The sequence below is a fragment of the Prionailurus bengalensis genome, chromosome B2 (assembly GCF_016509475.1).
Source record: "Prionailurus bengalensis isolate Pbe53 chromosome B2, Fcat_Pben_1.1_paternal_pri, whole genome shotgun sequence".
Classification (NCBI taxonomy): Eukaryota; Metazoa; Chordata; class Mammalia; order Carnivora; family Felidae; genus Prionailurus; species Prionailurus bengalensis.
In genome coordinates this window covers 98,677,906-98,691,680 of record NC_057349.1, presented here as the reverse complement: position 1 = coordinate 98,691,680, position 13,775 = coordinate 98,677,906, and the positions used below count along the sequence as shown (strand labels likewise).

Here is a 13,775-nt window from a genome sequence, read left to right as displayed (position 1 = left end):
TTCCCACTCTACTTAGAGTCAATATTATTCCATGTAATAGTGTAGAAAGCTGTGACTGTATAAATCCAGTTACGCCCACCAATATCCTGTATGTTCTGGTGGTCATTTGTTTTACAACCAAGTGGATTATAAACTCCATAAGAAAAAAATATATATAGTTTTTGTTTTAAATAGTCATACGTATTTTAAATATATTGAGAGGAAAATAAATCTTCCTTTACATTTATCCAGATATTTAACCTTTTCTGTTGTTCTTTATTCATTCCTCTGGTGTGAGGGAAATCAGAGGGATGAGAAGAATGTGGTCATCTGAATTGTTTTCCTGTATGATTTTTCTTGGCTGCTTTCAGCCAAGAAATCTTTTTCAATGGTGTGATTATGATATGCCTACATGCCATTTTCTTTATATTTATCTAGTTTGGGGTTGACTAAGCTTCTTTAATCCATAAATTTGTGTCTTTAACTAAATTGGGGGAAACTTTGGACATTATTTCTTCAAATACTCTTTCTGTCCTACTTGCTCTCTGTCTCCTTCTGCAAATCAATTTCACATAGGTTAGGTCACTCACTATTGTGCCACATGATCTTGGGGCTGTTCAGTTTTTCAATCTTTTTTCTCTCTTCTTTAAGTTTGATAGTTTCTTCTGATCTATCTTCAAATTCACTGATTCTTTCCTTTGTCATCTCCAGTCTATTAAATCCATCTGATATTTTTTTTAATTTCAAATATTGTATTTTTTTAGTTCTAATTTACATTTTGGTTTGTTTTTATTTCCCTCCTGAGGTTTCTTATCTTTTCATTTATTATGAGTGTACTCTCCTCTTCCTCATTCGTCGTAGGGATAAACAACTGCTTTAAAGTTCTTGTTTTGTAACTCTAGTACCTGGAGTGGGTATTTGTTGATATCATTTCTAAAACATTTTTTTTATTTGACGTTTATTTATTTTTGAGACATAGAGAGACAGAGCATGAACGGGGGAGGGTCAGAGAGAGAGGGAGACACAGAATCTGAAACAGGCTCCAGGCTCCGAGCTGTCAGCACAGAGCCCGATGCGGGGCTCGAACTCACGGAGTGTGAGATCATGACCTGAGCGGAAGTCGGTCGCCCAACCGACTGAGCCACCCAGGCGCCCCTGTTGATATCATTGCTTATGAGAATGGGTCATGTCTCATGATCCTTTATACTTTGAATAATTTTGGATTATTATAACTTTTGAATTATGAGTGTTATATTATGTAGATTCTGAATTCTGTTAGCTCCACGAGTGTTTCTGTTTTAGCAGGCAATTTATTTGGTAAGACTAAGCCTGTAAACTCTGTCATACTAACAATTCAATTTATACTGTTCTCAAACAGTCCATATGTGCACGGTTCAGAGATGTGGAAAGTCTGTATAAACTAATTTGTTGTTTCCTTCTCCGGTTCTCTCAGTTCTGAAGTTTACCCTCACTCTCCGGTATCCTGGTTGTGTCTCCTTCCTCTGGTTGCTCCAGCTGGAGAGACACTAAAGTTTCCTATCAGAATTTTAGTCTCCCTGTGCCACCACCACTCTAATGGAGGCTGCCCTCTGAGCAAGGGCACAAAATCAGAGAATTCACCTTTAACCAACTGCTCACTCCAAATTTTTGCTGCTTTCCAAAATCTGCCTTTGTTTACTCTCCAGAGCTTCTTAAATGAGTGGGAGAAAGTGGTGTGTGTGTGTGTGTGTGTGTGTGTGTGTTGGGGTGGCGGGAGGGGTGTTCATGGTTTATGGTTATTATCTGCTAGAGGCTAAATTAACTTATTCCTTCATACTAGAGGCAGATCTCTGAGACCATGAACTTTAGAAGATATATCTCCTAACATAAGGCCTAAAAGGTATAATTTATCAGAAAAAAAAAAAAAAAAGCACTGTTTCAAGATCAAGTTGCCATTTATGGAAAAATAAAAATTTTTTCCCTAGGAAGAATTAACCTGTGGAGATTTTTAGGATATTAACCTTTAAAAAAATTCAACATGGTACTAAAGAAACTAGTGAAAGTAATACAAGAAAAAAAAAGAAATAGCATACATGTTGAAAAGTAAGGACAGAACTCATTATGTGCACATAATTTGATTATCTACTAAGTCCAGGATAATTAACTGCACAAAAATTATGTAAGGCTGCCCCACCATCTCCTTATGTAACAATGACATCTGCCCCCATGGGGAATAAAAAAGGCAAATAATTTCTGAAGCAAATAATCTGCCTAGAAGATAATAAGTGCCAGGGATATTGGTTGGTGTCCTCCATCTTTTGGAGCAAGATCCAACCTGCCCACCTCTTCTCATTCTCACATCTTAAGTGGAAGCACAATACAACCTGCCCTGCTCACACACCCAGAGTTTGAAGTTGCTTTGAATTAAGCAACTTGGTCCTCCATTCATAAAAATGGATGAACAACCAAGGATTACCATATACTTGAGAAAAATTATCAACACAAAGGAGCAACAAGATGAACAGAACAACTGACCCTAAAATGAATAGGCAATTCAGAAGACCTTACTAAACATTTAAAAAATTCCAATCTCCCTAAGAAAATTCAACAACTTGTATCCATAAAACAAAAAACAGGATGCTATGAAAAATCAGAAAGCAAAAAAGAGTTCACAGAAGCTAAAATGTATAATGTAAATTAAATTAATTAAAAGTTTAATAGAGGGTGGCTCAGTTGGTTAAGCATCTGACGCAGGCTCAGGTCATGATCTCAGTTTGAGTTCAAGCCTGGCACAGCTCTGTCAACACAGAGGCCACTTCGAATCCTCTGCCCCCTTTCTCTGCTCCTCCCCAACTTGCATGGATGGCCTATGCTCACACACGTGCTCTCTGTCTCTCTCAAAAATAAATGAGCAGTTCTTAAAAAGTTGAAGAGAAAAATTAGAAGTAAAAGCCAAAGAAGTTTCTCAAATATAGAACAAAAATACAAGAAATAGAAAATATGAAAGAAAAACTGGAGCTATGTGAGGTCAGTCCAGGAGGATCAACATCTAATTTGCATTCAAAAAGAAAAAAAAGAAAAGAGAGCTAATATAGGAGGAAATAATCTTTAAAATATTGAAAGAAATGTCCCCAGTATTGAAGAGAGCAGAGGATCTTCAAATTGAAACGGCTCAATGAATACTGAACAGAACAAGTTAAAAGAGATGTACATTAGACACACTCTCGTGAAATTTGAGATTGCTAATTGTAAAGAGATTTTAACTGTTTCTAAAATGAAGAAAAGATATCTACAAAGGAATGTGGATAAGTTTTGTGTCAGATTTTTCACCAACAATACTGGATGATGGAAGACAAAAACAATGCCTTCAAAATTCTGAATGAAAAGGATTTTTAACTACTTATAATGTATGAGGATGAAATGGAAATACTTTTAGATATTTAAGATCTTTGAAAATTAGCCTTCTGTATATTCTTCCTGAAAAAAGTAGCCAATTGATTTTTATGAATAATGCTTCTTCCATCTAAAAAACAAAACCAAACCAGAAATATGGGGTGGGGGTGGGGGACAAGAAAAGCATTATCCACATATGGGACAAATTAAATTATGCATTATTTTGCATAATAAGAAAATACAATGTTTGACATTGATATTTTAGACATTTTCCTCAGAATGGTACATGTTTGTTGATATAGAATTGCATCCCCTCTGTCACTATCTGTGGCTGTTGTGAATAAAGGTTATATAATTAAAATATGCCAGGTGCTGTTTACTGGGTTTCAATTTTCAGAATTAATCACTCTTTATTTGCTTTCAATTCTTAGAATCAATTTTTGCATGAAGCACTAAATACCTAAGTGCTACTTAAAAACAATCATAGGACAGGAATGTAAATGTGTAATGCTGGAGATGGAAATTTAGAAACTGAAGAGAGGGAAAAGAGGAAAGAAGAGTAAGGACATTCTCTTGAATTGTGGGGAATCAAATATATATCTAGAAGTAATAGCTCAAGAGAGATTTGGAGATAATATTTAAAGTTATAGGCACTCAGTTGCAGAATTAAAGAATTAAAAATATGACTAACACTGGGGGATAGGCAGAAGAGAAAGAAAAGAAGAGAAATGTAAGTTAGCCAAATCCCTCATCACCACTAATATAAGAGAGAAAACAAATATCACAGGGGTCAAAAGTGTCTACTTTTCACTGTTTACTTTGTTATTTCCTAAACTGGTTTTCCCATAACAACCAAAAACAAAACAAAACAAAGCAAAACAAAACAAAACAAAACAAAAAAACCACGAACCTTTTTAAAATGCCAGAATGGCTAAGAATGATGAGATATATGTTTTTATATGGAAAGAAATTTAAATGCATTGCTAAATTATATTTTTAAAAAGCAAGTTGTACAATATGTATAAATATAATTTTGTGTGGGTGTGTGTGGGTGTAAACATCTAAAAGGATCTTAACCAAATTGTTAACCAAAATCATTTCTAGGTAGGAAAGTGGAAATAGAGATGGGAGTGTGAAGGGAGATTTTTTTTACCCTATACAATGCTGTATAATTTTATCTTTTTAACAAAAATGAATCTATGTTTAAACTTACATAGTTTAATTTTTTTTAATTAACAAATAAGTTGGAAGAGCTATTAAGTTGAGCCAAGCTCTGCAACTGAGACATCTCTCATTTGCAGTGTGGACTCATCCCACCATACTTCCAATAATCCTTAGAAAATCAAATCTGAAGATTTTTTTTTAATTGTCAAAGGATAAGGAAAAGGAAAAAGTGATAAAAGAACCAAATGGCTTCAAAATTTAAATAAAAAAAGAACCAGAACTGAAAAACACTGCCCCATATCCAAGCTTCTTTTGGAGAGGGAGGAGCCTGGGCACAGAGCAGGAAGGGACCCTCTCATCCTCCTCCCTGAACTTGGAAGGCCAAATTCCAGGTGCTCTTTAAAGGAACCAGGGTCTACTAAACGTGAGACAGGAAACCATCAAAACCCTAGAGGAGAAAACAGGCATCAACCTCTTTGACCTCAGCCTCAATAATTTCTTGCTTGACACATCTCCAAAGGCAAGGAAATTAAAAGCAAAACTGAACTATTGGGACCTCATCAAGATAAAAAGCTTCTGCACTGCAAAGGAAACAATCAACAAAACTAAGAGGCAACCGATAGAATGGGAAAAGATATTTGCAAATGACATATTGGATAAAGGGTTAGTATCCAAAATCTATAAAGAACTTACCAAACTCAACACCCCAAAAATAAATTATCCAGTGAAGAAATGGGCAGAAGACATGAATAGACACTTTTCCAAAGAAGCCATCCAGATGGCCAACAGACATATGAAAAGATGTTCAACATCACTCGTCATCAGGGAAATACAAATCAAAACCACAATGAGATACCATCTCACGTTGGTCAGGGTGGCTAAAATTAACAACTCAGGAAACAAGAAATGCTGGGGAGGATGTAAAGAAACGAGAACCCTCTTGCACTGTTGGTGGGAATGCAAGCTGGTGCAGTCACTCTGGAAAACAGCGTGGAGGTTCCTCAAAAAACTAAAAATAGAACTACCCTATGACCCAGCAATAGCACTGCTAGGAATTTATCCAAAGGATACAAGGGTGCTGATTCATAGGGGCACATGTTTATAGCAGCGCTTTCAACAGTAGCCAAATTATGGAAAAAGCTATACGTGTCCATCAACTGATGAATGGATAAAGAAGATGTGTTTTATATATACAACAGAACACTACTCGGCAATGAGAAAGAATGAAATCCTGCCATTTGCAGCAACGTGGATGGAACTGGAGGATATTATGCTAAGTGAAATAAGTCAGTCAGAGAAAGACAGATATCATGTTTTCACTCATATGTGGAACTGGAGAAACTTAACAGAAAACCATGGGGGAGGGGAAGGGGGAAAAATTGTTACAAACAGAAAGGGAGGGAGGCAAACTCTAAGAGACTCTTAAATACAGATAACAAACTGAAGATTGATGGTGGGGGCAGGGGAGAGGGGAAAATGGGTGATGGGCATTGAGGAGGGCACTTGTTGGGATGAGCACTGGGTGTTATATGTAAGCGATGAATCATGGGAATCTACCCCCAAAGCCAAGAGCACACTGTACACTCTGTATGTTAGCCAATTTGACAATAAATTAGATATAAATAAATGAATAAATAAATAAATAAATAAATAAATAAAGGAACCAGGGTCTAATCAATAGAAAGATTAGGAAACAGCAGGATAAGCAGGAGATTGCAGGCATCAGAAAATGAAAAGGCAAACAGCGGGGGTGAGGGTAACTGGAAAGGAGAGAATGTAGGGCGTTGTTTAGGATAACAGTCCTTGGAAACTGGATGAGCAGTAATGGAGAGCAAGGAGTAAGGAAAACTTCCAGGTTTCCAACTGGAAGGCAGTGCTCCAACTGATACAAGGAATACTTCAGGGAGAAGAGTGTGAGGGCGGCCCAGGAGCCTCTATGTTAAAGGCAAATGTTGGGGCGCCTGGGTGGCGCAGTCGGTTAAGCGTCCGACTTCAGCCAGGTCACGATCTCGCGGTCTGTGAGTTCGAGCCCCGCGTCAGGCTCTGGGCTGATGGCTCAGAGCCTGGAGCCTGTTTCTGATTCTGTGTCTCCCTCTCTCTCTGCCCCTCCCCCGTTCATGCTCTGTCTCTCTCTGTCCCAAAAATAAATAAACGTTGAAAAAAAAATTAAAAAAAAAAAAAAGGCAAATGTTAACGCCTATATGGCACCACTTAGTACCAATATCCTGCCACGGGTCTTTAAGAGTCATTTGTGTATTATTCTCCTTTCTTCAGATGGACTATAAACTCCTAAAGGGCATGTAACTGTTCTATTAATACAGTGCTTTATACAAAGTGACAAGTAATAGCTATAATGGCACAATAATAGCAATAATAGCTATCATTTCATGCTTGCCATGTGCCAGACACTTTTCTAAGTAAGGGCTTCGCATGTATTAAGTAATTTAATGCTCCCACCATCGCTGTGAGATAGGTACTTTATTATTCCTATTTTACAGGTGAGGAAACTGATCTTGTCCAAACTGACAACAGCTAGTGACTGAGTTATCCATTTTGAGTGGCTTTCAAATACATGTAACCTTCACGGATGGGGCTAGAGACTCTAACGCTAAGCAAAATAAAGCAGTCAGAGGAAGACAAATACCATATGATTTCAGTCACATGTGGAATTCAAGAAACAAAACAAATGAGCAAAGAAAAAACAGAGAGAGACAAATCAAGAAACAGACTCAGGCTCTTTCTGACTTCCCCACGCAGTAGTGAGAGGAGCTGCTGCCCTGTCCACCCACCTGAATGGTTGGTCATGCAGAACTGCTCCAGTTTTCTGATCAAGAGGAACATGCAGACATCCAGCACCCAGCCCAATAACCTGAAGGCTCACGACACCTTCCACCAAATGGGCTGATTCACCACAAGACTGTGGGTTTGGAGCCAGCAGCCTATGACAAAGATGTAATGGTCATGAAGTAGAGATTTGGCCAGCGAAAACCCACTGCCTCCTACATGCGGACCACCACTAACAAGAATGTCTGGGCCACTCTCAGCAGCATCAATCACATGACCCGCAAAAACAAGTACTGTCCAGATCTGCACACGGCTGCCATTTGCAGGACCAGTGCCATCCTTCTCACCAGAAGCCTGTGATGGTGAAAAGGAAGCACCCCACTAAGAACTGCTGAGCACCTGCCCCCCACCTCCAAAGCAATAAAGATGTCAACCACCTGAGGAGGTGGGGGGAAGAAAAAGAAACAGATTCTTAATTATAGAGAACAAACATGATTACCAGAAGGGAGGTGGGTGGAAGGGATGGATTAAAGGGGTCACGGGGATTAAGGAGTGCACTTGTCATGAGCACTGGGTGATGTATGGAATTGTTGAATCACTGTATTATACACCTGAAACTAACATGACTTTGTTACCTAACTGCAAGTAAAATAAAGACTCTAAATAAATAAACAAACAAACAAAGAAACGGAACTTTCTGGCAACCATAGACATAAATAACATTTAATATCTTGTTTATGTATTTACTATGTGATCAGTATGTTGTCAGAATCTTGAAGGAATTAAACTTCTGGGTGCCAGATATTTAAAACTTTACTATGTTACTAAATAAATGTTGCCATTCCATACCAACCAATATCCAGTGGCATAAAATATTCCAGATGATTAGTTAGCAGAGTCATTTGGTGCATATTCTATGTGTATAGTAAAAGAGAACATTTTCTTCCTTAGACAAATAGGGAAGATGAAGATTTTAGTGAAGAAGAGCCTGAAGAAGAGGAAGATGATATTGACAACATCCTTGAAGATGAATTTCCAAAAGATGAGGAAGTGATGAGTGAGGAAGATGAAGAACAGGAAATTGATGCACTTGAACGCCTGAGAGGTGAACTGGGAGAAAAATTTGAAACAGATATGAATAATTTACAAGTAATACAGGTTATTAATTTTCCTTTTTTCATAATTCACAATGTAACATTTGAGAATGAAAGAAGTGTAGTTGGTTTATGTCTTGGTTTCTTTTTGACATTTCAAAAGAAATGTGTATCTTAGGACTAGCTTCCCTTTTGCCAGAACCGCTTGCAATTATGAAAACAACTTAATAACTCAAGAGCAACATGGAAGCCACAGAGAGTCAAAAGTTTTAACTGCCAATATGCAGCCACTCAGAAGCTGAAAAATATTTATTCTCTTGACCGAAGTGGTCAGTTACCAGCAATGTGTATATGCTGTGACCAGACTTGGTCTCATTAAAAATATTTGGTTTGGGGCACCTGGGTGGCTCAGTACGTTGGGTGTCCAACTTCAGCTCAAGTCATGATCTTGCGGTTCATGAGTTTGAGCCCCGCATCGGGCTCTGTGCTGACAGCTCAGAGCCTGGAGCCTGCTTCAGATTCTGTGTCCCCCTCTCTCTCTGCCCTACCCCTGCTTGTGCTCTGTCTTTCAAAAATGAATACACATTAAAAATTTTTTTTTAATATTTGTTTTTTTTTATTTGTTTTTCATCAGGATGAATGTGAGAAGCTTATGATACCAGTAATTCTCATTAATGGAGCTCGGAAAATCCATATTGTACAATATAATTTGAATATGAAACTGAAACCACTGGTAGAGAATCGTGAGAGCATTTTTGAAAAATGTTATCCAATAGCGTCACACCTTGCCCAGAAAATGCTGAACTACACCTATAAGCATATAAGTGCATTTGGCTACTGGGACCCTGTAAAGGTAATGTCAGCAAATGCACCTGAAAGTTGTGTTCTTTCTTTTATTTTCGTTAAGTATGTCTAAGAAGAAGACAGGATAATTTCAAAAATTGTAAGCATTGTACAGTACTCTTAACTAGCTATAAAAACGTGATTGTTTTAATTTTCTGGCATCTGAAAAGTAATCAAAGGGTTTAATGTCTTTCATGTATATCTGGAGAGATAACACAATTCCAACTTGGTTTTAACTTGGTAGCAGAAGAAGATGGGTAGTAGAAATATTTTCAAAGGACACATCTAAAGAGCTGAGCTCTGGTACTAATTTGTTACCTAATTTTAGGCAAGTCATTTAACCTCTTTCATTCTTTAATGGAACCAGGCCTAAGACCTTGTACTAAGACCTAGTTCTGTACTAAGACCCTGAAAAAATAATACCAACAGGCCACTGCGATCAAAAACGAGAGTATAAAGAGTATACAGTGTGAGACACAATATGAAATGTGACATTGATGTTCATAACAAGCATTCTAAGTACAATATTTTTATGCACGTGGACAGATTTACTCCAGTTGGAATTCACTAGCCTCAAATGTGGGATGATTTTCAACAAATCTTAACTAAGACCGTTCCAGCCACTGTTCTAGTCCTGGGAACAGAGTAGTGAACGAAAGGTTTCTTTTGTCATGGAGCTTACATTCTAGTTGGATTGGGGAGTGAGGATGGGCATAAGTAAATAAACAGAAAAATATATTCTTGAAAGATAGTATTAAGTGCCATAAAGACAATAAAAGAATGTCATGTGATAGTTACCTATTCACTTGATCAGTGTACCTTTTTATTTCCATCAATGATATAGCACAGTGGTGAAGATCATGGCCTCTGCCACCATTTATTAGTGACCTTGGACAAATCATTTAACCTCTCAGTCATTCCTATTTGCATAATGGGAATAAGAATAGTTTCCCACCTTATAGTATTGTTATAATGACTAAATGAGTTAATTACTATAAAGTGCTTACAACAGTGTTTTGTTTTTTGTAAGTGTTCAATAAAAGTTATTGTTATTAATACATATTACTATTATTGGTCACTGATAAAAAGTATTTTGGAGGATGGGATCCAAAAAGGAGCCATGTGCATGTTACTTGAAACCTCCTTCTTGGCTGATATTGACACAATCAACTTCAATTTTACTTAATTGTGCTATCTTCTTTATCTTAACCATACATAGGATGTCAAGAGAAACCTTTTCAAATATCATGCTGGAATATAGAAACATATGACAGTGTCCTCCATAGAGAATTGGATAGAGTTAAGCATTAGAATGGCCTGGAAAACTTTTGAAAGATAGTCATGCCCTTTCTCTGAGATGAGTGAGAAAGGGGAAGAAGCAGACAAAGTCAGAACCCTATTTAGGGAGGAAGGTTACATGTCTAAATATAATTAGAATTGTACAAAAATGTGTTATAGAGAAATGAGTGCATGGTCATAAGAAGGGTTTAAGCATATAAATGATCATTTCTCAGGGCTGTTGGGAATCTTTCTGGGTGCATGACAGTTCGATATTTCTGATTTGATGACACTATGGGTATTCTGACCTACATAGGAGAAAGGATACATGCTAGATATTTTGAGCAACAGCAGAAACTGCTGTAAGGACTCTCATTTAATCTGGGAATTTGAAATAGAATCATTAAGCTTTCAGCTTTTTTTATTACCAAGTGTAAGACAGAGCAGACATTCCTACACTACCCCTGAGTTTCTTATACCTAGCACTTACTCCCAGCCATGAACTTCACTCCAGCCCAAGAATGATAATGTTGATAATACCATTGACGTGTGACAACTGTCCTGGTGTAGCTTTGGGGAAGGAGCAATCTTGAATCATATTGCTTCATACCTACTTTGTCAAGTATGGGCTGATACTTAGCCATCTAATGCTCTAAAAATGATATCCAGGGGCGCCTGGGTGGCGCAGTCGGTTAAGCGTCCGACTTCAGCCAGGTCACGATCTCGCGGTCCATGGGTTCGAGCCCTGCGGCAGGCTCTGGGCTGACGGCTCAGAGCCTGGAGCCTGTTTCCGATTCTGTGTCTCCCTCTCTCTCTGCCCCTCCCCCGTTCATGTTCTGTCTCTCTCTGTCCCAAAAATAAATAAACGTTGAAAAAAAAAATTTTTAAAGAAAAATGATATCCAAACCTGACTTTACTAATGACCCATTTGTCATCTTGAACAAATAAACAGATGTGGAACCACTCCTCCCAATCCTTCCATATCTGTACCTTAAGCTGCCTTTTAGGTATTTTTCCCTTTTGTGGCTGCTCTGGATGTTTACGTGAGTGGGATTTTGCCTATATAAAATGTGGAAGAGAAGCCTATAGGATTTGTCCTACCACTATGTCCCCAAACATAGCCCAGGACCCCATCTGTGTTAGTCTACTCAGGCTGCTATAACAAAGTACCACAGACTAGGTGGCTTAGACAACAGAAATGTATTTTCTCACAGTTCTAGAGGCTGAAAATCCAAGGTCAAATTGCCAGCAGAGATAGTTTTCTGGTGAGGCCTCTCTTCCTGGCTTGAAGATGACCACCTTCTCACTATGTCCTCACATGGCCTTTCCTCTGTGCTTATGTACTCCTGGTGTCTCTTCCTCTTCATATAAGACACCAGTCTCGTTGGATTAGGGCCCCACTCTTATGACCTCACTTAACCTTTACCTCCTGAAAGGCCCTGTCTCCAAATACAGTCACTTTGGGGATTAGGCTTAAACCTTTGAATTTGGGGGAACACATTTTCATTCGTAACACCACCTTAGGAATGGACCTTTTTGTGAGGATAAACTGGCCCATGAATATATGCAAACAACTTTACATTCCTTGGCAAAAACATACACTAAAGACATTATAGAGGAAGTATGGGAACTATAATGGTCATAAACTGAAGTGTATTTCAGATTTCATCAGTTGCATGTGGGTATAAAATAAATTGTTCTTTTTATACAGTTTTTAATATTAAGATTAAGTTATAATTAGTTTTCTTATTTTGTAAGAAAGATATTCTTATTTTACAAATGTATTCAAATGTATTTGGGGGAATGCTGTATAACTTAAAGCTAATTTATGAATTCAATTGTGTACATATTGCAGCTAAGGGAAGGAGAGACAATCAAGCCAATTGAAACTTCAGAGAATCCAGTTTATGCTGTAATCCATCGTCAGTATATTTATTTTCTATCTAGTAAGGAATCTAGAGAAAAATTTATGAAGAACCCAATCAAATATATCCGCCAACCCAAACCTAAGCCTACTATGCCCATTAGGATTGCAATTCTGGGGCCTCCAAAATCTGGGAAAACTACAGGTAAGCATGTGTTTGCCTTTGTTATTCCTTTTTTGTTCCCCCAGTGTAGCTAACATACAGTGTTATGTTCATTTTAGGTGTACAATATAGTGATTCACCAATTCCATATATTACTCAGTGCTCATCAAGATAAGTGTGTTCTTAATCCCCATCACCTATTTCATTCATCCCTCTACCCACCACCCATCTGGTAACCATTAGTTTGTTCTCTGTATTAAAGGGTCTGGTTTTTGTTTGTCTTTTTTTCTTTGTTCATTTGTTTTGTTTCTTAAGTTCCATATATGAGCAAGATCATATGGTATTTGTCTTTCTCTGACTGGCTTATTTCACTTAGCATTACACTCTCTAGATCCATCCACGTTGTTGCAAATGGCAACATGTCATTCTTTCTTATGGCTGAATAATATTTCATTGTATAAATATATGAAGTATATAAATAAATATACGTGGTATAAATATACCACATCTTCTTTATTCATTCATCTATCAATGAATACTTAGGTTGCTACCATAATTTGGCTATTGTATATAATGCTGCAATAAACATACGGGTGATGTATCCCTTTGAATTAGAGTTTTGTATTTTTTGGATAAATACTCAGTAGTGCAATTATTGTATCATGGGTAGTTCTATTTTTAATTTTTTGAGGATCCCTCCATACTGTCTTCCACAGTTCCTGTACCAGTTTATAATCCCACCAACAGTGCACGAGAGTTCCTATTTCTCCACATCCTTACCAACACTTGTTGTTTTGTGTATTTTATTTTAGCCATGCTGACAGGTGTGAGGTGATATCTCATTGTCGTTTTGATTTGCATTTCCGCGATGATGAGTGATGTTGAGCATCTTTTCGTGTGTCTGTTGGCCATCTGGATGTCTTCTTTGGAGACATGTCTGTTTATATTTTCTGCCCCATTCCATAACTGGGTTATTTGGTTTTGGGGTATTGAGTTGTATAAGTTCTTTATATATTTTGGATACTAATCCTTTATTAGATATGTCATTTGTAAGTATCTTCTCGTATTCAGTAGGTTGTCTTTTAGTTTTATTGGTTGTTTCCTTTGCTATGCAGAAGCTTTTTATTTTAATGTAGTCTTAATAGTTTATTTTTGCTTTTTGTTTCCTTTGCCTCAGGAAGCATATCTAGAAAAATGTTCCTAGGGCCAATGTCAGAGAAATTACTGCCTGTGC

The 13,775-nt window shown here is 37.5% G+C and overlaps 1 protein-coding gene and 1 pseudogene across 1 annotated transcript in view; both read left to right on the top strand.

The window, feature by feature from the left end:
- AK9 (adenylate kinase 9) overlaps positions 1-13,775 on the top strand; it is a 135,391-nt gene that overhangs the window by 101,957 nt on the left and 19,659 nt on the right. The window contains 3 exon segments of the mRNA XM_043592094.1: positions 8,251-8,457; positions 9,028-9,246; positions 12,370-12,583. Of these exon segments, the coding sequence (XP_043448029.1) occupies positions 8,251-8,457; positions 9,028-9,246; positions 12,370-12,583 (640 nt within the window).
- LOC122490227 lies at positions 7,054-7,694 on the top strand (annotated as a pseudogene).